General features: G+C 53.1%; 1 protein-coding gene across 28 annotated transcripts in view; it reads left to right on the plus strand.

Annotated features, from left to right (window-relative positions):
• Positions 1-25,517, plus strand: part of Zmynd8 (zinc finger MYND-type containing 8) — a 98,783-nt gene that overhangs the window by 19,774 nt on the left and 53,492 nt on the right. For 16 of the 28 annotated variants that reach the window (XM_046433643.2, XM_046433644.2, XM_046433637.2 and 13 more), the window contains exons 3-7: positions 12,597-12,745; positions 18,931-19,149; positions 22,021-22,134; positions 24,092-24,184; positions 25,290-25,377. In XM_046433643.2, coding sequence (XP_046289599.1) covers positions 12,597-12,745; positions 18,931-19,149; positions 22,021-22,134; positions 24,092-24,184; positions 25,290-25,377 — 663 coding nt within the window. Of the gene's footprint in view, positions 1-4,606; positions 5,746-10,433; positions 10,605-12,596; positions 12,746-18,930; positions 19,150-22,020; positions 22,135-24,091; positions 24,185-25,289; positions 25,378-25,517 lie in introns of those variants that run through there. The other 12 variants (XM_046433647.2, XM_046433652.2, XM_046433648.2 and 9 more) reach the window with 6 other exon arrangements.

Below are 25,517 nucleotides of genomic sequence, written 5' to 3' on the forward strand. Positions count from 1 at the left end.
TGCCTTTTGCCAGACCCCAACCGAGGTTCCTCAGGGGGATGGAGAGCCAGCTGCCGTCTCCTGGTCTCCTTCCTTCCCTGCTTTGGGTGTGTTTCCTGACCCTGCACAGGGTGGGGTGGGGGGGTGGGGTGGGGGGAGGGCGGAAGGCCTGCTTCCTGTCCCTGCATCCCAGGCGTCCAGCCCTTGCATCTCTTGACTGTGGGGCGGTCACCTCATAGTAGCTGCTGAGTACATACCTTTTTCAATGAAGGGCGTCTTCCTAGAATTAAAATCAATTTTAAGGGGAAAAAAATGGCTTGTTGGGTTTTTCTTTTCCAATTCCAATAAACTCAGTGTCCATCTCCTTGCAGCAAGTCAGACCACTCAGAGAAAAAGCGAAGACCCCTCTTTTGGCAGGTGACCATGGTTAACCGTGTGGTGGGCGTGTATCTGGACTCCCGCTCCATGTGTAGACAAACCTGTTCAGATCACAGGAGGCTGAACCTGAACCCCCACTCCACGTCACCCAGTCCTGCTTCTCTGGCCTCCACTTTTTCTCATTGCCCTCTTGGCTGCATCTTCTCCCTGCCCTGTGAGAGTCTACAGTCCCACCTGAGGGCAGCCGTGGCCAGTGCTCTGTGTGGAATGGGGGCCCTGCAGGGCCTGATTTGGTGACTTCACATCTGGTTTTTAAAATTTAGGTTCTACTTTTCTTCCTTTCTCGTTTTCTTTTGTGGTGCTGAGGATTGAACCCTGGGGTCTCGCAGCACTTGCTAGGCTGGTGTTGTACCACTGAGCTGCACCCCTAGCCCTAGTTTCTGCCAATTTTTAAAAATCAAATCAATTAATTAATTATTTTGGGTACTGGGGGGTCTAACCCAGGGGTGCCTGACTGCTGAGCCAGGTGCCCAACCCTTTTTGTCTCAATAAGTTGCTGAGGGTCTTGCCAAGATGTCGAGGCCGGCCTCCGTCAGCGCCTGAGTCTCTGGGGTCACAGGCCTGTGCCACTGTGCCCAGCTGCCAATTTAAAAATTTAGAATAGTGATGTCCTGCTGTGGGGGCTTCTGTTGGCCACCACCCCAGGCCTGGCTGGGGGTTCCCCTGGCCTGAGTGCCAGTGGGGCCCTCCTGGATCACTGGTTCCCTTGTTACCCTGGTGGGGCTCTTCCTTCCTCACCAGGCTGACCTGGTTTGTCACCCCCCCCCCCCCCAGTGAGCCTAATTCCCTTCGTGGCACTTCAGTCTTTGGGGACCATCTTTCAAACCAGGTGGCTATTTTTGTGGGGCCAGAAATAGTTCAATCGCTGTGAAGAGCGAGGGACTGTGTGGTAGGGTAGGTGGGCATCTGTGAAATCTGGACCAAGTCTGGGGGCCGCAGAGCTTCGCCAGGCTGAGGAGGCCTAGCGGAGGCTGAGGAGGCCCAGCGGAGGCAGAAAGGAGGTTGACTCCTCTCACTCCTGCAGGGGTGGGGGGCGGGATGGGGTGACAGGCTTGAAAGGCCACTTTGGCCTTGTCCTGGCTGCAGGAGGCTTCACCGTGCAGGTGCAGAACTGAGAATCCCGGTGGCTGAGGACCCTGGGAGGTGTCCCCACAGAGATTTTCAGACTTAAAAGGCCCCTAAGACAAAGGGCAGGGAGGCTGGGGCCTCCGGTGCCCGCTGCCTCCTGGCAGGGAGTGTGTTTTCCCTGGGGAAAGTCATTTCTCTTTTTTTACTGCCCCTGATTCTCGGGAACAATAGCTCTCCCCAAGAGGTGGGATGAGTGGGAAGTGGGGGGCCAGGAAGCCTCCCAAGTCCCCTACCTTGGTCTTCCAGTGGTGAGTCTGAGCACAGCCCTGACACATTCAGGGTATAAATCCTCACTTAATCCCTTTCTTTTAGGGGGAAATGGGCCCGAATGGCCCTGTGCCTGTGGAGAGGGGAATTTCCTGTTTTCAGGTCCCCTTTGGGCGGTTGGCTCCACATTCCTGCTCTTGTGGATTTGCTGAAGACATTCCTGAAGGCTGGGGAAGACAACCTGGAGTGTTCAGGTGGCTGGCGCCCCTCTGGTCCTAACCTCATCATCCAGATGTGTCTGGGGGCACCTGGCCAGGTTGTGTGCCCAGCTATGGACTGCAGCAAAGGACAAGCATGACGAGATGGAAGTCCCAGTCAGGAGGAGCACAGTCAGCCAGGGAACTGGCAAAGGAGGAGAATCACTTATTTATTTCTTTTTGATCCCAGAGATTGGACCCATGGGTGCTGAACCTCTGAGCCCCATCCCCAGCCCTTTATGGTATTTTACTTAGAGACGGGGTCTCACCGAGTTGCTCTGGGCCTCGCTAAATTGCTGAGACTGGCTTTGAATTTATAAGCCTCCTGCCTCGGCCTCCCGAGCTGCTGGGATGACAGGCTGTGCCACCACACCTGGTAGTCCTTAGGGAGGGACCGCCACCCAGGAAATACGCCACAACTTCTGGATACTGCGATGAGGAGGCTGAGGCCAGGGTGGTCAGGGAAGGCCTCTCTGGGGAGCTGGTATTTGAGCCCAAAGCCGAAGTTGGCCAGTATGGAAAAGATGGCAGAGAACATTCTAGATGGAGGTGCATCCATGTGCAAATGGCTTGTCTGAGCAGCAGAAAGGGGGCCACTGAGGTTGGAGTTGAGTGAATGAAGGACAGAGAGGCACAGGGCTGCTCGCTGGGGGCGCTGTAGGTCTTGATAAGAGGCTCTCAGAGGAGGGTGGGAGCAGGATGTGCCTGGTCTTGTTGAGGCAAGCAGACCAGCCGGTGGTTGGATAGTCATGGGACTGGAAAGTGGCAGCCAAGAAGGTTGGAATGAACGGGCAGAAGTGATGGTGGGGCAGGAGCACCCTTTGCTGAGCACCTTTTAGGTGCCAGGCACCCTATAGACCTGTCATCCTAACCCTGCCTCCCTCCCTCCCTCCCTCGCTCGCTCTGTGCCTTCCTTCCCGGCACTGGGGATCAAACCCAGGGTCTTGAATGTTTCCCACCCCTGCCCTTCTTATTTTGAGACAGGGTCTTGCTAAGTTGCCCGGCTGGCCTCCAACTTGCAGTCCTCCTGCCTGAGCCTCCTGATTTCCTGGGATCAGGCCTGAGCCACCACACTCCCTGTACCCTGGGAGGTGGAGGATTCTTAAAGTAGCTTCTCAACAAGCAGAAATGTATGAGCCCTGTACAAAAAGAAAATAGAGAAGTACTTCCCTTGCTGTACCTTCCTCCCATACATGATCACACATTCCTGATGTTTCTTTTTAAACCTTTTTTTTTGGTCTAGAATGCAATCAGTTATTTTGAATTTACTAGCCATGTGACCATGGGGCTCTTTTCCTCTGGGCCTCAGTTACCGTGTCAATAAAGTGGGGTTTCTGAGAACCTACTGTCTCTCGCAAAATTGTGGTGAGTTGGAAGTAAGTCGATACTTATTTAGAACCCCCCCTCCCCTTCAGCTGGGGCAGCTGTTTGTTTCTGGCCCTCCTCCCTGGAGGGCAGGCCCTCCTCCCTGGAGGGCAGGCCCTCCCCTGATGCTGGTGGCCTGGATATCTGGAGTTGCTCAGTGACTATCTGTGACTGTTGCCTTTGTTTTCTTCCCTTTGAAATGCAGGTGAAACGCTGGGTGTCCTCAGCCCAGGCCCAGGCCAGGCCGGGTGCAGCAGCGGGTGGCATGTTTACTCAGGGTTAGGTCTCCTGCAGGCTCACCGGAAGGTCCTTGATCCCAGGCTTCTCAGCACAGTGGACATTATGGACCTGATCAGTCTGTCCTGGGGCCGTCCTCTGGGGTGTTTGTCTGAGTCCCTGGTCTCTGTCCACCACAGGCCAGCAGCAGCCCCTCTCTTTGTCTACCATATCAATAAAATGGGGTTTCCAGACGTTTCGGCTGGGTGTCCCCTGGGGGGACCCAGTTGATGACCTCTGTTCCACACTGTTTTAAACATCTGAGTCCCGTAAAGGTGCCCCTGGATGGATGTGCGGTTGGGGGAGGGCTGCCCTGAGCTCCTGCTGTATACTGGATCCTGGGGATACAGATCCAGGGTAGGAGCACCTGGCGTGTCCTGAGTGCTCCATCAATCTGTTGTCCCTATCCCCCACTTAAAGTGTCGGGGCATTCAGGGGCCCAGCCCTTACTGAGTGTCCTAGGTCTTGGCAAACCCAGCGTGCCTGACCCCTCCTGCACCTAGGTCTTGTGGCTGCCTGGTTTCTGAGGCCTTTGTGCCCTGACAGCACACAGATGCATCTCTGCATCCCACGATGTGGCTGACCCATGATGCTCTGTGTCCCACTCCTGTCTTGGGCTCCCATGGCCACACTGCAGTAGCTGCCCTGTGGGCGGTAGGAAGGGCATCTCAGCATCGCCCCAATGGTGTCCTCGGGACGGGAAGCCTCCCTCCATCCCTCCCTCCCTCCCTGGGCTCCATGAAATGTGGGCGATGTTCTGCATCTGAAATCCTCCCTTCCCCAGAGGGGCGCCCTGCGTTCGCTCTGGAGGGCGGTCCCTTCTTCCTGGTCAGCATGCTCTTGTCTTCATTAAGGGGACTTTCCAGAGGCCTGCGGAGCGCTGCCCGGTTCCCAGCGGCTCCTCGGCCTTCATCTCCTCCTTTCTGAGGCGCCTTTCTTCCCCTTTCTTCTCGCAGACCCACTTCTGGGCTTCAGCTGCAGCCGCCACAGAATCGCCTTTTTGTTCTGAACGGGCCCTCGCGCCGCCACGGCTCCCACTGCCCGTTTGAAAGCGTGGGGCACCTGAGCTTCCCAGAAGCCCGGCCGCGCGGTGGGGGTGGCACGGAGTCCCTGCAGCCGCGGGAATCACGCAGATGGGTCTCTGCCAGCAGAGCCACGGCCCTGGGACGGCCTGAGGCAACCGGTTCCTCCACATCCCCTGTGTGGTCTGCCCAGGGGCTGGCCGCCCTCTGTGTGCCATGTTGGAGTGGCCTCGAGGCCTGGCCTCTGAGGGTGGGGGGTCAGTGCTTTCCTGGAGCGGGTTGGGCCCTGCCTCTTGGTAAATTGCACCGAGCTGGTTCTCCAGCAGGAGATCCCTGGCCGCTGCTCTTGCCTCTTCCTCCCCCAGGGCCTCAGTCCAGCTCCAAGGAGAAGTGAGGTCGCTCAGGCTGCTGAGCTGGAAACAGAAGCCCTTTGGAAACCAGCCCCTTCCCTGGGTAGAAGCAGGTCCACCTCTTCATTCCAACTGCCCTTTGATCCCAGTTTGCCCCGTGTTGGGGGTGGGGGAGGCTGGGCAGGGCAGGGTCACTCCTCCGGCACCCCGACGGGCTTCTCCCTTCCAGGAATCAGAACTCAAAGGCAATTTGAGCAATTATTAAGACAATTGGAAGCACATTGAAAATACAAGGCACTGCCCGCAGTCCCCTTCCCCTCCTCACTCCTGGCCTGCAGAACAACTCGGACTCCCTGTTTGTTCACCTTCACCTGAATAAATGGCCCTTTGGTGCAGTGCACCGAGGACTTGCAGCTTGGCTGTGCTGCTGTCGAGGGTGATAAATCAGAGGCGAAGGCTCAGGGACATGAAGGCAAGCCTCTGCCCCGGACGGCCTGGTCGCAGAGAGGTGATGGTGTCCTTGCCCCACCAGGCGACCTCATGTGTCCAGGACCAGGGCTGGCCTGCTAAGTGGTGACTCTTAGCCTGTCCTCTGCCTCTTCCTCCTCCCCCTGGGAGAGGCTGCCGAGGAGCCGGAAGCAGGAATGTCTACAGAGCAAGCCTCTGTGTCTTTGGAAAAGGACAGGCCAGGCCCTCGGAGAAGCCAGGCTTCCTCCATGGCTGGTAAGCGTGCCCTCCCTGATTCCTGTGCTCGCTGTGGGTTGCGGTGCCCAAGTTGCCGGGGAAGTGACCCTCTTATCCCACTACCTTGTTTTCCCTTTCACCCTGTCTCCTGGTTCTGGGTGGGAAGCTCCCGACACCAAGGGTGTCCTGGAGGAGCCACCAGGGCCGTGGAGGAGGCCGCTGTCCTCTGACCTGGCAGGCCCAGGCGGGGCGGGCGCCGTGCTCCCCATGGGTTCCTGTGGCTCTGAGGCCGCGTCTCCCCAGGGCTGTGGGGCCTCACATGCTCCTCGAGGCTCGACTGTCTTTGCTCTAAGGACAGTTTCACTCCCTGCCCCCATCCTTTGCCCTGATTCCTGCTCTCTGCCAGGAGGAAATTCCGGGCCTTTTTTTTTTTTAAATGATGTATTTGCTCCAAGGTTCCTGCAGTGGGAGGCTGCTTGGGTCCCTGCTCCGTGTCCCTGGAGGGCAGCTGCTTTGGAAGTGATCAGCCCTGCTCCATCTCGCTGCTGCTGGGAGGGCAGCTACGGGTGGTCCTGTTTGAGGCGGGCTTTGCCGAGGGTCGTGGTCACTGAGAGCTGTCTGAGCCTTGCCGAGGCCTCCTCTGACCTCCTCTGCTGCTGTTACCGGGGAATCCTGCATTTTTATGGTCTGATTGAAATGCAGAAATCCGTCCTGGCCCATTCCGCCTTCCACATGGACTGGTGTCTTTGATAACTGTGAACTGTTTGTGGGGTTGATTTAACTTGCACTTTGGAGAAGGCATGCTCTGCTTTGGGGGCAGGGTGGTGGTGGGGAGGAGGAGGAAGAGGAGGAAGAGAAGGAGCAATGATTGAGATAGTTCCTTGATTGGGCTCACTTTGTGCCCAGTCTTCTCCTGAAAGCTGAGCAAAATCAACTCATCTCCTCCTTTGGTGGCTCTGCCCTTATCTCCATCTTACAGAACAGCCCAGAGAGGCTGAGTCGCTTCCTTACGGTCACACTGCTGGGGAGAGCAGAACTATGTTCTGGAGGCTGTTAATGCCAGAGAGCAGTTTCCTGACCGCCCGTCTTTGTCATCTATGACCTGGTGCCTCTACTCTGTAGGATGACCAGTTGTTCCAGTTTGCCCAGGGTACCCTGCTGCGGTGGTGGCCGTGCGTGTCCCACTTATCTCGCATGCAGGCCCCAGCAGGCTTGTGCAGACGTCGTTAAGGAAATTCAACACCCACAGAAACAGGAGGCCTGGGCCTTGGCGCTTCAGCCCTTCCCTTGGAGGGAGGCGAGATTCCCTGTAATGTGTGTCGTTTCCGAGACCCAGGAGAGCATCCAGTGCTGACTCAGGCCCTGGGCGTGGGTGGGGACAGGGTGACTGGCATGGCCTGTCTGGGAGGCCTCGGTGGAGACAGGGAAGGGGGGGGGAGGTGACCCTGGAGCCCCAGCCTCTTTTGTAGCGCGCGGCAGGTTCTGATGCCACCGTGGGAAGATTCGAAGGTGAATGTGCTCCTGGGCGACTGTCGTTAGAGAATGGTGTGCCACCTTCGCCCAGTTCCCACAACTCCTTGTGGGACCTTCCCTGCCCCCACAGCTGTTGGGGAAAAACAAAAACAAAAGCAAAATGAGAGCCACCTGTTCAACCCTGGGCCCTAACTTAGCAAGTCCTCGCGCTCGGAGCCAAGGATGAGACCCTGCTGGGGCGAAGTCCTGTGGTGCCAGGGTTGGCAGTGTGGGCCTCAGAGCCAGCACAGCTGCCTGGGTTCAGTTCCCAGCCTGCCACTCAGCAGCTGTGCCCTCTTGGACAAGTGACCTGGAGGGAACCCCAGGGAAGCATTTTAAATGGTGCCTTGTGCTTATTGCATGTGACAAAGGACAGTCTTGGCTGTTAATACCTGCGGCTCAGGAAGGCTCCGAGGCCAGGCCTGCTTGGAGGATGGATCCCCTCAAGTCACGGCGTGGCCGGGCAGGGGCGGGCAGGGTTGTTTCTGGTGGCTCCGAGTTAGGTCTGGGGAGGATCTCATCACATGCTGGGCTCTTGGTACCCAGGAGACTTCCCGTATTCTGAAGATCTCGGGGAAGTGGGGAAGTGTCACCAGCCAGGAAACGTGTGCTGCTTCCTGTTGTAGGCCAAGCTGTTTCCCAGAGTCATTACCCTGCCCCTCCCCGGCCCGGTTCACCCGGATGATCCCTCCCAGGCCAGACCTACCCGGAGGGCGGGTGGGAGCCCAGGGTTGCTGGTGGGCCAGCCCCATAGAGTCACCAGAGAAAGTGGCCAGAAAAACCCAGACCGAAACAGAACCAAGAAACCCTTCAGATCAAAGGTGAACCCTTCCCCGCGCCGCAGTCCAAGTGGCTGTTTGTCATCCTTCCAAGTTCGTGGATGAAATGTGCTTAGCAATACGGCCTCGTCAGAATTAAATCATTAAAGGAGAGAAAAAAAATTTGACTCAGCCTTTTGGAAAAGCTCCCCGTGGTGGCTTCGTTACCATGACGACAGCCAGATTTCTACCACCATCTTGTCACCACCCGAGGCCTGGTCTCAGCCAAGGGCTTGTGTCAGAGCTGACCGCCATCTCCGTCCGACCTCTGAAGGGTGTGGGGTCCGGCGGACGTTTCCTGGGGTTTCTGCCTCGGAGCCTTCACGGAAGGCCCTGCTCTTGCCATCTGTGTCTGCTGATTGGAGGCTATTAAATTTCTGCCCCTTGGATACAGCCACTCAACTCTCATTAACTCTGGGGGGAAATCGGGGCCTTTGTAACCGCAGACAATTGCTTTTTTTTCAAAAAATTATTTATGTTTTAAAAAACATTTTTAGTTGTCCATGAATACAATACCTTTATTTTGTTGGTTTAGTTTTATGTGGTGCTGGGGATCGAACCCAGGGCCTCACACATGCTAGGCAAGCGCTCTGTCAGTTGAGCTACAACCCCAGCCCACAATTGGGGTTTATATGTTCTGATGAGACTGGAAAGTCGGGGATACTCTTCAGTGTGGTGACCCTGGTGCAGGACCCCAGTTTCCTCTTGGTGTCCTGGTGGGCTTGGGCAAACCTGGTTGGTCGCTCTAAATGGTTGACGGGAATATTGATTTCTGGTGTTGTTCATGGAATTAAAGGAGTTTGAAGTCCCAGAGGGACTTTAAGATCTTCTGGCCCCGTGGTCTTGATCTCTAGGACACCTCTGAGAAGCCTGAGTGGGCTGTGGCCGCTCGGCCCAGGGAGTGGTGTCTGTGTGCAGGACGCGCCTTGTGTTGGTGGTGGACTCCAGGGAAGGGCTTCACTTGGGTCCCTTTCTTTCTTCCTTCCCCACTTTACAGACCAGGCGCTGAGGCCCCGAGAGGGAAAGACACTTCCTAGGGCTCTTTGACATAGCCTCATTTTCTGGCCTGGTCACCTTGCCCGGCTCTGTTTGTGGACCCCAGACCAGCCCCTGCAGGGTGATGGGAGGTGGAGGAGATGCCTCCCCAGGCCCGAGACCTCACAGTCCCCCCAGACACACACCACCCAGAGCATCTCAAACTGGGCGCATCTTAGTCCTGGAAGGCCATTGAAGAGGGTGGCTGGGCCCTGCCCCAGTGTCTCTAATCCTGTAGATCCAGAGCAGGGCCCCCAAATTGTCATTTCTAGTGTATTCTCAGGTGCTGCTGCTGCTACTGCTGCTGGTAACCATCACCCCAGGGGACCTCAGTCACAGAGATAACAGGGTGCCAGGGGGAGCTGGCGCTGCTCCGGCCCCAGCGGCCACCTGAGCACTGGCTGGGCTGGTCTGATCACCAGACCCTGTGTGTCTGGGGACTGAGGGAAATGAGTGGCAGGTGCTGGGTGGTCCTTGCAGTGAGGATGAGCTTCCCTTCCAAAATCCTCCTGAGAAACACTGAAAACCTTCACTCCCTCTCCCACTGGTGAGCTTTTCTTCTCTCACAATACACTTGAAAACACACCAACCAAAGCCTTTGCCTGATTGCTCTCTCTGTGTGTGTTTTGTGTGGCTGGGATGGAACCCAGGGGTGCTTTGCCACTGAGCTACACCCCAGCCCTTTTTAATCTTTTTATTTGTTTATTTTTTTGGTTCCGGGGATTGAACTCGGGGAGCACTTGACCACTGAGCCACATGTCAGCCCTGTTTTATTTAGAGACAGGGTCTCACTGAGTTGCTTAGCACCTCACCTCGCCGTAGCTGAGCTGGCTTTGAACTCTTGTTTCTTCTGTCTCAGCCTCCTGAGCCGCTAGGATTACAGGCGTGTGCAACTGGGCCCGGCTCCTTTTTATTTTTTGAGACAAGATCTTGCAAAATTTGGAGGCTAACTTTGAACTTGTGATCCTCCTGCCTCAGCCTCCTGAGTCAATGGGATAACAGGTGTGTGCCACCACTCCTGGCTCAAAACACCTTTCTTAAACTTTAGTACTCTGACACTTGAGCAGAGTATGGGGGTGTACTAGAGTCATGTAGCACAAATCCCAAGCGCCTTCTGTGGTTCTCAATCCAGTCCCAACTTTATCACCTGGGACTTTTTTGTATCCTGAGTTGGGCCTCCTCCTTCGTTCATCAGGGACTTTGGTTCGCACCTGCTGCTTTTTCTTTCTTTTTTTTTAAACGTGTAACTGAACTTTATAAATACTTTTAATCTCCCTTATTTTGATAAAGTCATCCAGGCTCATAGTGAGTACAATACACAGAGGTACACAGTGAAAAATAATCTCTCTCTGCTCCCTACAGGTCTCCTTCCAAGGCGGCCACCTGTCCCCATGTAGAGCCCTGCTCTACTTTTGTGTTCATGTGGGAGTCTTCTGAGGATGCACAAGCACCGATGTACAGTCACATCCTTACGGGTCCCTTAATGTGCTGGATACCTGTTGCTTTTACAATGTGGCACCGAAGCTTGACAATGTCAGTTCATGGGGAGGTGCCCTTTGGATCCTTTCTGGTTTTGCAGTGCTAGGGAACACGCCAGGGCCTCCTCGCACATCCCCGGCCCTTTTTGATTTTTACTTGGAGACAGGTCTCACTAAGTTGCGGAGGCTGATCTTGAACTTGCCATCCTCCTGCCTCAGCCTCCCGAGTCACTGGGGATGACAGGTGTGGGTCACGGCACCGGGCTGCCTGTCTTTCTCAAGGGCTGGAGCATTCCATTGTGTCGGAGGACTGACTCTTCATGGACACCTAAGTTGTCCAGTTCTGGGCACAACCCACGGTGGCTCAGTGGGATCCTCTTGTTCCCGCTCTGCTCCAGGAGGGGACCCTGGAGCCAGGCAGCGTGGAGAAAGTGAGTTTTCCCGTCAGACAGTGGAGAGGACCCTTCTGGGAACGCCCTTTTCCCTGGGGGACTGTCCCTACTCCCGGAGCCTGTCCCGGGTTCTGTCTTTTAGCTTTCTCACTAACTAGCTCCTGTGCCTCGGGGGCAACCCTTTGGGCTTTCTGGGCCTCCACTTGGTGTCTGTGGGATGCTCCCCCAGACCCTGGGCTCTTCACCCTCAGGACATCTGTGGTTAGCATTGAATTTCCTCTCATCACTGGTCTGCCCATCATTGGTTCAGAACTTTCTGGAAGCCTGGTGGTGAGGCAGGAGAGTCCGCTCATTGTCAGGCCTTGTGCACCCGCTAGAGGCTGCCTGCCTGCCCACCCTCCCAAATCAAAGGGAGGCCTTGCATTCGGTGATGTTGGACCAGTCCCCCTCCCCTGAAGGCGGGAGATGGTGCAGGGTGATGTGCGTGCTGAGACTTGCCCGGTGGTGAGCTGCAGGAGGAACATCTTTGGAGATCGTCATCTTCCTGTATCTCACATCCCGTCCCAGCCCGGTGCGCGGGGTCTGCTCTCCACTGTCCTGTGTCTGTAGCTTTTGCTCTTCAGGATGTCAGCTGTCCCAAGCTGCGCCACTATTGTCCATAAGCCGAGGAGGCCACCTTGGGGCATGGGATGGACTCTGGTCCTTGCAGGTGAAGACTGAATGGATGGTGGTAGAAGGATGCACTGAGACACTGACTGGGAGGGAGGCTGGAAACGAGGGGGGTCTGGTAAGAGGGGGGCTGGTACTTTTCAGGCGAGAATCAATAAGAATGTAATTTGTATTGATTTCTTGGGAGGAAGGTCTTAGAGTGCCCACTGCTGACAGCCGGGAGAACTTTCCGGTGGGCGGGGTCATTCTTTTTACCCCTTCTGTTTTGTCAGCTGTGAGCATACACAGCAGCGCTCCTTTTCTGCACAGAGCAAGGTGCTGTCGTTGCCCTGGTGTGTGGCCTTGGTGACCTGCCTTTCATCGTTTCCTGATTGGCCATTTTTGTGGGTGTGGAAAAGGAGTTCTTGGGCATGCGAACAGCGCGGGTGACTATGTGACGGCTCCTAGGAGCTTGGTTGCGGCCTTGTCAGCAGGGACACAGTCGGGAACGGTGATGAGTGTGCAAGGTGGAGGCTCATTCCCACCCCGACGTGGGATTGTTGCTCACTTTATCTGGTGTTGTCACGGCCTGTGGGCCATGAACTTTTTTTGTTTTGGCAACCAACCAAGATTTCATAAAAATATCATGTGGGAGTGGAGTGTGGTGGTTCATGCCTGTAATCCCAGCTCATTGGGAGGCTGAGGGTCACAAGGTCAAGGTCAGCCTGGGCAAGACCCTGTCTCAAGATAAAATTTTAAAAAAGGGTTGGGGATGTAGCTCCGTGGCAGAGTGCTCCTGGGTTAGATCCATAGTACCCTCCCCCCCCCCAAAAGTCATGCGCATCCTTGACGACAACAGAAAGGGGGGCAGGTCTATTCTAGGAGGAGGAGTATACCTGCAAATGACCTTGAGTTTGGGGAAAAATGCACCCCGTCACACTCACCCTCCTGTGGGACTCTGGCCACCCTGGTGCTTTAAAATGTGTGGTCCTGTGTGTCTCTTTCAGATCCTGGCTCTGCAGACAGAATAGCCCAGAAAAGAAAGTTCCCCAGCCCCCCACATTCTTCCAATGGCCACTCGCCGCAGGACACCTCTACAAGCCCCATTAAAAAGAAAAAGAAGCCCGGCTTCCTGAGCAGCAACAGCAAGGAGCAGGTAAGGCCGCGGCCGGGCGCGGCGTGGCACGGGCCGCCAGCGGGCAGCCGTGCTCCGCTCCTCGGGGCCAGGCTTGGCATCTGTTGAGCAGGCTGCCCTGGCGCTGCCTGCCGTTTGCATGTGAGAAAGGGCAGCGCAGAGGGGCTGTGTGAGGTTTCCAGGGGTTCTCAGATCTGTTTGGGGACAGAGCAGTGACCCAGAGGAGATGAGGATATTGTTCTCGGGGCTGGCGCTTCTCCCTGGCTTCACGTGGCCGTACTCTGAGGACTGTTTTCCCGGTGGCCTGAGGATCTCCGCTGCTGACCAGTGCTGGGCGACACAGCTCCCTGCCGGTCTTGTTTTCTCATCTGTAAAATGGAGGGTGTGGGCCCCTGATAGAGGCATGGCCCAAGGGTCACCTCCCCTTCTCCCGAGCACAGGCTCCCTGTCCCGTCCCCTTGGCTGACAGGATTGTCAGAGGCTGGGAAAACCTCTTCACCATCCTGAGTCTCATCTAGGGAACCTTCTGGCTCTAAAATTCTCTGGTGCAGCTTAGGCATTCCAAATAGGGGCCGTGAGAGCACTGTGGACTCACTGGCGGAAGTGTCCACCCCTGTGTGGACTGCGAGGTCAGGGGGCCTTGAGTGGTTCTTGAGCTGCGGTTCCTGGCGGCCCGCTCATCTGTTCTGTGCTCTATCGGGCACTGGAGTGGGCCCTGGGGATGGAGGGTCGAATTAGACGAGATTGCTGCCTTCACGGGAAGAGCCCTGCCACGTTAAGTGCCCGGCCTGGGAGGGGCGTGTGTCCAGCGCAAATCTATTTTCATTCTCAAAATTATAGAGCGAACTGCCAGCTCTGCCTTTGGCTCTGTGACTGTGGGCACGTGGACCTCCGTGGGTCTGGTTTCCTCGTTCACGGAATTGGGCGTCCTGGCGCTGCTGCTCAGGCCCCGGGGCTGTCGTGGAGACTCATGGAGCTAATGGACACAGGGCAAGAGCAGAGTGTGATTTGACATTCGACCTGGGAGGCAGGCTGTTTCTGTGGCAGTGTCCTAGACCCCGCGGTCTGCTGGGTTTGTGAGCCCTCGAAATCGACCAGTGTCAGGGAGCAACTTGGTCTTTTCCATTCTGTTTAAAGTGACTTGGCTGCCTGTGGCTGGTAGCTGCCTCGTCAGTTAGGGATCCCATCGGAGGAGGAGCAACTGGGGGTCCCACGTGTGTTTTCAGGGGCTCTTGGAAAAAATACTTGGGGAAATAAAAAGCGTTGATGATGATACCGAAGCAGTGTTTGCCCCATGTCACCTGCTGTTGCAAACATTTGTGTCAGTCTGAATGTTTGTGCCAGGAATGGCCGTGTGCGTCACATTTTACAGTTGAAAACACAGAGATTGAAATGCTCTTTCTGTCCCAGAAGCTGGTGAGGACCTGCTGCAGTTGCCCCGGAGCCACCTCAGAGCTATTAGAAAGAAAATGGCGGTCAGATAACCCTCAGCCCTTAATTAAGCCACCAGTTTGGCTTCCTGAGCCAATACTCCCTTTCCAGTTCCCAGGGAGTCCTGAGAGCAGATGTCCTTCCTGGCCGGAAGCTGTCCTTTCCTGTCCCCTCCCTCTACCCGTGCACCCATGCACACCCATGCACACCCACGCACACCCACTGTGGGAGTCCCCACTGTTCTCTAAGAATTTGCTCACAGTTCTTTCTCTGGAAGCTAATCCGCTCGGGTATTTGCTGCTTTGCCTTCTTATCCTGTGTGAAGACCGTTTCTGTGGCACAGAAACCTCATGACCAACTGATGTGTCTGTAAGTTGGTGTCCCCTGCTTTGGACTAGCAGCCTCAGAGAAGGAGCCAATGTGCAGGGCTGTTGTCACCTCAGGGCCTGACACAGGGTGGGATGTAGAAGGCACTCGGCCATGGACACAGCAGAGCCAGGGCGGGGGACACAGGGCCTGAGCACACTTCCTGTCCTCTCCAGTATCCACAGATGGGGGAGGTGCTCCTCTTGGACACAGGATCCTTCCAGTTCACTGCATCTGGGGGACTCACCGGGTGGCCACATCAGTGGCTTTCTCTTTGAGCTTCAGTTATGTCCTAAAACAGGGTTTTGGACTAGAACATCCTAAGGTCCATTGCACGTTTGCATTTCTGATCCAAACCTCCAAGGCACAAAGGCCCAGAGACTTTTGTTGGCAAAGATGGAGCGACCTTCACTGAAACCGGAAGACGTCCCTGACCTTTGACCCTGTCATTCCTAACAGCATTTTTTTAAATGCTGGCAGAGTAGGGCCAATATTCTTCATGTGCAATCTCTGTTTTCCTCATAGCGAACTTAGAAGAAACACTGGATACCTACTGTTTTTTTTAAAATATTTATTTTTTAGAAGTGGTTGGACACAATACCTTTATTTTGTTTATTTATTTTTATGTGGTGCTGAAGATCAAACCCAGGGCCTCGCACGTGCTAGACGAGAGCTCTGCCGCTGAGCCCCAGCCCCGGCCCCTGGATTCCTACCTCTCCTTTCCCTCCCCTTCCCCATATGTTGGTTTGACCAATATGTCATGATTTCTGTCAGTCACCAACCTGAGGATCGTGAGATTTCAAATAAAAGCTTGCATTTCTGGGTTCTTATAAACACTAAGTGTCTTACTGTTTGATTGATTGGCTGTGACAAAGCATCATGGGTGGGTGACCTACCAACAGCAGGAATTTCTGGAGGCTGAAGTCCGAGATCAGGCGCCATCACAGTTGAGTTCTGTGATAGAGGTGTGATAGAGGGTGTCCTGTGGTAGAGGGCGAGGGCCTCTCTGGTATCCTCCTGGATAAGGCCCATTCATCAGTGTTCAGAGGCACCACCTTCTAGAAGATAGCAACTTGGGAATTTTGAGGGAGACACAAAGATTTAGACCGAAGCACTCAGCAGAATCCAGCAACAGCCAGGGCTGAGTAGACTCTGCCCTGCAGATGCTGGGCTGAGCTGGTGTCAGCCTGCAGCCGCACTCCCCACCCCTCCCTAGAGTGTCACTAGCAGTCAGCTCTGCTCAACCCTTCCACCTCTGGGGGGAGGGGGCGGGACTTTTGACCTATGTCTCCCCGCCCCCAGGTTTTTTTTCTGTTTCCAGTGTTCTGAAAGAAAGCCATTCTGGCCTTGTAAAAAACAGATCATGCATTTCCATTTTTGATGGAGACCTGTGATTATCAAGAGCTGAGCCAAGTTTAAGTGCAGCACTTTTTTGTCTCTTTTTCACGTATTGGGAGTTCAGGACTTTTAGAGGGAGGCTTTCTGTTCTTTTTTTTTCTTTACTTTTTTCTTTCTGTGGTGGTACTCATCAGACCCAGGGCCTTCTGAAGGCTGGACATTTGCTCTACTATTGAGCTGTATCCCCAGGAGGAGTTTAAAAAAAATTTAAAAAAAAATTTTTTTTGGTATCGGGGATTGAATCCAGGGACGCATAACCACTGAGCCACATCATCCCCAGCCATTTTTAATATTTTATTTAGTGACAGGGTCTCCCTGAGTTGCTTAGGGCCTCGCTAAGTTGCTGAGGCTGGCTTTGAACTTGGGATCCTCCTGCCTCAGCTTCCTGAGCCTCTGGGATTACTGGTGGAGCACACCTGCCCCAGGGCGGGGATTTAAGAAGAGCTTTAAAATACTTTATTTTGTGCTGGGGACGTACCTCAGTGGTAGAGCTATTGCCTGCCATATAGGTGGGTTCCCTGGGTTCCCTCCCCACTATCAAAAAATAATAAAATAAAATAGAAAAACCTCAACCCACAAAGACACAAACTAACACTTCTCACAGCAGTCCTTGCTTGGAGTAGGCAGCATATTAACCGCTGGAACAGTTGGTGGGGACCCCATAGGTTGGCGTGGGCTCTGCCCACCATCCCACTCATGTCCAGGCTGGTGAGGGTTCCTCACTCCGGGGTCCGGCTGGTTCCAGGGCTGTGTGGCTCTCACGGGCTTTGCAGTCAGCCCCACTCCTTTGCAAATGCAGGACAAAAGCTGATGCACGGTGCTGTCACTCATCTGTGCCACCTGAGTGGCCTCTGCAAGCATTTGAGCTTGTGGCCTCCCCTCTACCACACAAGTGCAGGTCCAGAGCACCCGTGCTCGGGTGGATGTAGACGAGGTGTTGGCGACTGCTTCCTGTGGCCCAGGAGCCTGTTTTCATAAAGTTTTATCAGCACACAGCTGTGTGGCTGCACTGCACGGCCAGAGCTGAGCACTGTCAGTAGAGACCGAGTGGCCTGCCAGGCCTCACCTCTTTGTAGAAAGTGTTTGCCGGCTCTTGGTGTGCACGAAGAGATTCCAGAAGTGAACAGAAGGGTCTTTCCCACTCTTCTTGTCATGCCAGCCCATGGAAGGGCAGAGAATAAGAACATGTGCTCTCAGGACCTGTGACTGTCCCATGATATCACAGGCTGTGACCTGCCTGCGTGGCTGCTTCCCTGTGGGGAAGAAAACATCATAACTCATTTTGCCTGAAATGATTTGCTTTTCCTTTTAAAAGTGTTCCATGTTTGTTATCAGATTATTTTTATGGAGCAGGTAACACTTACAAGCAGCAGATAAGGAAAGGATCTGAGTGACAGGTGATTAATCAGACAGCTGGTTCTCAGCACCCAGGGCTGCCCCAGGAGACGAGGGAGTCTGGAGACTGGGACAGCCACCCGGGACAGTGGGGGATGGGATAGTGGAGGGGTGTGAGAGAAACTTCATGCTGAAGGATCAGTCACCTGGCTTCTGCTCAGTCCCCAGCATCAAGAAAACAAAAACAAGGCCAAAAAGATCCGGCTTGTGTTTGACGGTAGACATGGTTGCAAGTAAGGGAGGTTCGCGGTCACACTGCACTCTTCCTGTTTTATTATCATTGTTATTTTTTGGTAGTCGGGATGGGACCCAGGGGTGCTGAACCCTGAGCCACATCCCTATCCCTTCTTGTGCTTTATTTATTTATTTATGGTGCTGGGGATTGAACCCAGGGCCTTGTGCATGCAAGGCAAATACTCTACCCACTGAGCTGTATCCCCAGCCCCCTTTTTATGTTTTATTTTGAGATAGGGTCTCAGTAGTCCTGAGGGCCTTGCTATGTAGCTGGCCTGGCTTTGAACTTGTGATTGTCCTGCCTCAGCCTCCTGAGGCTCCTGGGATTATAGGTGTGCACCACCACACCTGGCCCCAGCCCTTTTTAAAACAAGTTTTTTGAGACAGGGTCTCACTGAGTTGCCCAGGCTGTCCTCGAACTTGATCCTCCTGCCTCAGCCTCCCGAGTTGGGGTTACAGTTGTGCGCCAAGCTTTCTCGATCACACCGCTAGTTGCCGGGCTGTTTGATGCTTCCCGTGGACTTGATCATAGGTTTAAATAGGATTCCGTATTGGAGGGTGATGGCTGTTTTCCTAATGAGTTTCTTCTGAGGGATTTTATGTGTTTGGAGGATGGCTTTCCTGTATTTCTGGTGTCCCTGGACCTGCCACCAAGTCATCTTCCTGTGTTGTTTGTAATGAAGGCTGAGGCTCTCTGGCAACTCCAGGGGCCTAAAGTGTTCAAGAGACGTGACTTGAGGAAGGTTCTTGTTGGTTCATGATTTTGTGCCTTGGGGATGGCCTTAAAAATGGCAGATCATTTTTTGGTCACTCAAATCCAATTGCTATATTCTCTAAGTGCCTACAGTATGAAGACTCCCAGGACAGATTGCACATTTTTTTGGTTGGCTTTGTAAACGTGAACTTGTGTACGTTGGGCTCTTAACCATGGGGACGACATTGGTGATGGTGGCACCGTGTTAATTCCATACATTCTATCCTCTCATTTGAACACAGCCCCATAATCCCGTGACGTTAGATAACTCACCTTCATTTTACAGATGAGAAAACTGAGGCCCAGAGGTGGGGAGACCCGTCCAAGGTCATGCGGCTGTTTAGCGGTAGTTAAAATTTGTACCTACGTAGGCCAGGGCCACCTGGTGACTCTGAGACACTAGTGTTCAGTCTATGGCCTTTTAAAATGGGAGGGAGGAAAGACCCTCATAGTTACCCAATGACCTGCTAATGTTGTGGACAGTAGAGGAACCGCAGCTAGCTCGACTGTTTAGCAGATGTGAAATGCTGTGATTTTCTTGTGTTGTTATTGATGTACTTGTTCAAATTCCTGTTGAGAATGCACATTTGTTTTGAAACCAAACCTGTCTTTCTTGCCTACATTTCAGTCAGAACTAAGACATGGTCCGTTTTACTATATGAAGCAGCCACTCACCACAGACCCTGTTGATGTTGTACCGCAGGATGGACGGAATGATTTCTACTGCTGGGTTTGTCACCGGGAAGGCCAAGTCCTTTGCTGTGAGCTCTGTCCCCGGGTTTATCACGCTAAGTGTCTGAGACTGACATCGGAACCAGAGGGGGACTGGTTTTGTCCTGAATGTGAGGTTAGTTCCCAACGAATGAATACATTACCTGCTTCGTTTCCTCTCTCTTCTCTTCCTTTGACTTACAAACTTTCCAATAACCCAGATAAGGGGAAAAGAGACACTTCTTGCCTCCCACCCGCTCTGTCCTGGCCACCCCCCTTTTGGTCCAGCATCTGCCCCTGGCTGCGGTCCTGCAGCTCTTGGAGAAGTGATGGAATATTGTCTGGGTTCTTCTCGAGTCTTTGAGTCGCTTCGAGCTCTGCCGCTGTCTGCTCCTTCTCGAATGCCCGTCTTACACGATAACTTTTGAACCCGTTGACAGTTCACACGGTCGGAAACGCTCTCGCGCAGCTTCTCTTGGGTGTGCCCTGCTGCGTCATGGGATCAGCAGCCGCCGCCGACCTGGGACGCCCAGTTTGGGTCCTGTGTTCTGGGTGGTGGCCGTGCCATCTGAGTCTTTCTTTCATGCAACAAGTATTTCTAAGGGAGATCGGATAGTGCTCAGAAAAATAGGCACGGATCACTTTCCTTTTAACAGAAAAGGACAGAAGTGAAAATCAAGTTAGAAATAATGAGTTTGAAGAAAGCTGCAAACTGAAGATGGGGAGTAGGGAGTTCAGGAGCCGCAGGGCGTTGCATTTTAAATGTCCAGGCCTGGAAGGCCCCCTGAGATTTGAGAAGGAGCTGATGGAGGTGGGCCCTGCTATCTGGGGGAACCTTCCGGGCAGGGGTGCGGCCTGGGCAGAGCAGGGGAGCAGTGAAGGCAGCGTAGGCTTCATGGGTAGCCAAGAGCTGTCTGAGGCCAAGCTCCCGCTCTTTGTTAGACCAGTCCCTGGACTTGCAGGGTTCTGAGGCGGCATCAGTTCTTGGCCACTCTGGACTAGGAGGCTCTTTCGAATGCTGAAAAGGAGAGTCATCTGAAAGTCACTTAGAGCAGAATGTCTCTTGGATCCCAAGGCACGCTGGCCTCAGATCTCACATGAAGACACGTCTGGGGAGCCGTGGCGGGGCTGCCCGGGTGTCTTCTGTGGAAAAGAAAACAAGTCGCAGATAGTGTCCCTGCCACCACTTCTGTGCAGGGGAAGGACGAAAATAGAAAATAGGTGAAAAGAAATCAGGCATCGAGCCGGTCTGGTGACGACCCTGGGGTGGGACTCTGCCTCTAAAACGGCTGGAAGATGGCTGCTGGTTCCCTTGGTCACTCTTCTACGGAGACAGAGGTGGGCTGGGCGTGTTTGGAGCCAGGTCTGGTTCTGCTACACCCAGAGCGCCACCTGGAACCTCCACCGGTGTCCCTTGGTCCTAAGCGACTGTTCCCATTTGTTTCATCCCATTGCAGAACAGGTAGTGGTTCCCCTGGGACGCCTCCTCTGCAGGGAGAGCTCCTTCGAACTGTGCCTAAAGCGGTGGGGTTTATTGTCAGCATGTGTGGGAAGGGCCCAGAGACGGGGCCGTCCCAGCTGGTGCCCAGTCAGGCCCTTTCCATCTCATCCTGAGACCACGTGTCCCCCTCAAGGCCCTAGGTGGGCTCCAGTGGCATGTGTGATAGACAAAGAGTCCTAGTCTAAGAGGAAGACACTTCTGGCATCTCTTTGTCAAGCAGAAGGATTTTATCCTCATTCTCCAGCTGATTTACCCTGGCCTCGGGGTGAGCTTCCGAGCCTCAGTTCCTATGCAACAAAGGCTTCCTAAGGGCTTCATGTAGCACTTCCAGGCGGTGCCAGCCAGGAGGAAGGAGCAGGGGGTGAGGGAGTGAGGGACAGTTGGGCATGTAACCCGAGTGTTCTCCTTGGGTGGAGCCCAGCATCAGTCTGGAATTCAAACCATCAGGAGTTCTGCGTGCACGATCCACAGCCTGATTTTCTTCCAGGGTCGCCTGGTAAGGCAAGACTAGCTCTTCAGGCTCTGGTAGCCCAGGAATGAGATGCGTGCATCGTGCAGCCTTTCTAACTTCCTAGTGACTCTTGGGTGGTCCTTCTCCTCAACAACCAGCCAGACACATCTGAGAGTTCCCAGAGAAGTGAAGAGTGGAAACAGTCCAGATTATCCAAGAACACTTATCCGCGCTCCTTCCACAGATGGCTGAGGAACATTTCATGACTTAGGAGCGGACGCTATTTTTGTTGTTGCCGGGACATGGGCCTTTGAATCCCCGAGATATGGTATCACAGTCCCATGGCAGAATCCACTTTCCGTCATCTCTCTCTGTCTCCTCTTTGATGGGACTTTCCCTTATGAAATGACATCTCTTGCCTGTGTGGACAGACAGGTAGATTCTGCCCTTTGGAAATGCGCCCATGAATCCCAAGAGAGTTCACATCAGTGCTGATGAACAATGGAGTCCTATTAATTATTAGTCCACTCCACCCCTGGGTTCTTCCTGCAGGGAGCCTGTCTCTTGCCATCAGACAGTGCTGGGCCACGTTCCTGCACGATAGCTCTGACTCTCAAGAGGCTCGAGATTAGCAGCTGATGACAGTTCATCTTGGGAGGAGATTCCCCCCCCCCCCCGCCCCCAATGCATCAGTGACCTTCCCATTCACATCCCCTTCTTGAGAACCAAGGTTGGGATAAGGATGCTTTTCCAGATTCCCATCTCCCCCAACCTCCCCCAGATCCTGTCGTCTCCCTGAGCTGGAGACACTTCCTTGTAAGGTAGTCAGTGGGTGGTTGCTTTCTAATGTCTACCCACAGATCCAGTATATTTTGGTCTGGTAGATTGGAGTCCTTGCCAAGGGAAACAGCTATTCACATTTAGATGGGAATCTCTTTTTATGTGTATGTTAAAAAAGAAAAGAAAGAAAAGAAAAAGTAGAAGGAGAATAAACCCGTGGCTCTGTGATTTTCTTTTTTCTAACCGGATGTGTGTGTATGATTTTTGACTCGTAGAAGATTACAGTAGCAGAGTGCATCGAGACCCAGAGCAAAGCCATGACAATGCTCACCATTGAACAGCTCTCCTACCTGCTCAAGTTTGCCATTCAGAAAATGAAACAGCCAGGGGTAAGAGGATCGGTCCGCCGGTGTAAGCGTAAATGAAGATAAGACTCCGTTTAGTTCTGTTAGCAGCTTTCCGCGTTGCTCGTCGGCTTTGCTTTTCAGATCCCTCTCCGGGCTCTTTGGACTTGTCTTGTGTGTCCCCATTTTAAATCTGTCAAGTAAACATCAGGTACGGTGCCATCCAGTGAGTTCTCTGTAGTGAGCTCTTTGTGTCCCCACGGGGTCCGGTCCTCAGTGGGGCCTTAAAGTCCTGATGGGTTGAGAAGTAGAACTTCACAGCCCCCTGGCCCCGAGGGCTGCGTGCTCCCTCCCTCAGCCTGGATGAATTCCGCTTCAGGGAGAGGAGGGCGTCCCAGTTTATTTATAACTGAGGTCTGGTGTGGAACCAGGGAGATTTCCATAATGGGTGAGAATTCGGTTAGTTCCGTCAATTGTGAAATGAGTCCTGTTGCACAGCCTCTGCTACTTTTGCTTGGCTGTGCCTCACATGGCACCCTGCTGGGAGGGCCCGCCATACCCTAGGTGTGTCTGTTGTTATTATGATAGTTTTCAGGAAAATGGCAGAGGAATATCTTCTGTCAAAAATAATATGATGATACAATGGACATATGAGGACTCTGTCTCCCTCCAGATGAATCTCAAGAAACTGAAGGACGGGTCCCTCCTTTCTGATTTGCCCAGAGCACCCTCTGTGCTGTCCTTGGGTTTGCTTTCTAAGTCAAGGGCATATGCAGTAGCCGAGTATCTCACTGCTTTTAGTGACCACTGTGGTTTTGTTTCTTTAAACAAATAAAAGTTTTGCTTTGAGAGATTCTGAAATTTGTTATGATGATGAAATTTAAGATGTGCCAGTTAGATATTGAAGTAGTTACCTATTTATCTCTTGAATTAAATCTCAATCAATGGAAGCAAAGCTGTGCTAGTAGCTTTAGTTTAGTTAAAAAACAAAAATCTTGGGCCAGGGACGGAGCTTGCCTAGTATGTATGAGGCCCTGGGTTCAATCCTTGGAACCATAAAAAAAGAAAAAAATCTTAAAATTTTTTTTTTTTTACTGTGGAGGGATTGAACGTGACCTACTATTTACAAAAAGAACGGAGTATGTAGATTTGTCAACTCTGTCAAGTTTTAAACCAAAGGACAAATAGAAGAAAGCTTTACTTTCTCACTCTGTTTGATGTAAAGTCGCCGATTTTGTTGAAACCTCCATGCTGGAACCCGGGGCCTGGCACACGCCAGGCAAGTGCCTTTCCCGTGAGCCATACCCCTGCTCTGGAGCATTTTTTAAATTTACAGTGGTCAAGCTTTCATTCTGGATTAAAGTGAACACAGGTGATTGCAAAAGGAAATCTGTTCCGATTCTTTGGTTGGGTATAATTTGGTATTTCATTAAATCTTTGGATTTAAAAAGAAAAGAATTACTAAGTAAATACCACCCAGCCATCTTGAGCTGAGTCAAGTTAGAGCTTAAGCAAATGGGTGAAGACTTTTTGCACACTTCTTGTACTGAAGGCAATTTGACCTCTGAAAAGAGGAACGGAATCTCACTGTCTAGATTTCCCATCGTATCAGAAACACCTGTTGGCACCCAAGAGACTTTGTCTGATGTGTCATCTTTAGGTGTGAACACATTTCCCCCTCAAGTCACTTTTGGTGATGAGTCCCTCTAGGGTGTGGCCTAGCTCTAAAGTGACCCCTGGTGTGTTGGGACTCTCAGCCTCACTGGAAGGGGACAGAACCTGCTACTTGGGTGTATGTTGATAGCGAAGCAAATAACAAAACCCCAAGCAGTTCATCTGGGCCCAGGATCACCAACATCCAGGCAGCCTGGGACAGTGGCCAGTGGAGCTGCCCGCGGCCTCCTTCCTGGCAGTCTTGGAGAGGCTCTCTTCAGCTTCTCGGCCCCGTGTTGGCTGAAGCGTGGTCTTCCTGGCCTGTGCACGTGTACCTTTTCTCTTACAGACAGATGCATTCCAGAAGCCCGTTCCCTTGGAACAGCATCCCGACTACGCAGAATATATTTTCCACCCCATGGACCTTTGTACACTGGAAAAGGTTGGCCTCCGCCGCAGAGCCTCCCGTGCTGGCCCCCGGGTGTGGAGATGCCAAGGCAGCCCCTCACTTCCAAGTTAGATCAGTTTTATTTGGAGAGAAGAACTCTTGGTCCGCTCACTTCCTTTCCCCGGTGACGTCCTTCCGGGGGTTGAGGGGGGCCCTGGGAGATGTGCTCACTGCTCTTCTGGGAGTGATTCCAGCTTCTACCTGAAAGAGCCGTACTTCTAGGAATTAGCGATTTGATCGATTTCGCGCCTTACGTCCTCTTCTCTTTCTTTTGGAGGTGCTAATGAGAGCAGCAGTAAGGAAGAAGAGAACATTTAAGTAGCTGGGAAACCTCCAGATTAGCAATAAGGACGTGGCTTCTTAGAATCGGCTTCTCAGCCGATAAGGCTATTTTGTTAATGCCCGGAGGTGTTTTTCCGAGTTCATGCTAAAATTCCATGGTGAAAATTATATTTGTAACACTTTAGATTGCGCACACCACCATGGTGCTGATCTCAAACCATTAACTCAGTATGGGTAATGAAAAGTATCCATGAAAAGAGGACACATTGCTGGGTGTGTTGGTGCACAACCGACATCCCAGTGACTCAGGAGGCTGAGGCAGGAGGATCGCAAATTCAAGGCCAGCCTCAGCAACTTAGTGAGACCCAGACTCAAAATGATATAAAAAATGAAAAGAAAGACTGGGGATGTGGCTGAGTGGTAGAGTGCCCCTGGGTTCTTCCCTAGTAGTCCCACCAAAGAAGAATGAGGATACATCTTTCATACTGTTGGCATAGTGTTGTGTGAAGTGGGGATGGTGATGTGTGCTTCCTTGAGTTTTCAGGAGGCTCATGTGAGACCTGTCTTTATAATAAATACAAATAGAGAAATCGATCTCTTCTTGGAAGGAACCTATTAACAAATGACAGCAGCGTTAAGATGAGAAAATTCAAGTTCCTGTAACGAATTCAGTGGTGCATTTTTTAAAATAGGGTCATAGATCTCACAATAATAGGATCATGGGAAATGAGTGGTGGTGAGTGGATGGTGCGAGGGGCAGGTGGATCTGCTCGGGGTGGAGCCACTGCTTACTGTGCCCCGTGGCTTCTCTTCCCAGAACGCTAAAAAGAAAATGTACGGCTGCACGGAGGCCTTCCTAGCTGACGCCAAGTGGATCTTGCACAACTGCATCATTTATAACGGGGGTGAGTGGCTGCGTGGAGCCCGGAGAGGGCACCCCGCACCTGGTGCGCGCTCTGCTGCCCCTCGCGAAGAACCGGGCTGCAGAGTCGAGCATCAGGCTTCGGGGGACCGAGGACACTGTGTGCGCATGGCCGTGGCGTGT

Source organism: Marmota monax, unplaced genomic scaffold, assembly GCF_021218885.2.
Source record: "Marmota monax isolate L192 unplaced genomic scaffold, Marmota_monax_Labrador192_F-V1.1 WCK01_AAM20220418_F8-fsc00014, whole genome shotgun sequence".
NCBI classification, from domain to species: domain Eukaryota; kingdom Metazoa; phylum Chordata; class Mammalia; order Rodentia; family Sciuridae; genus Marmota; species Marmota monax.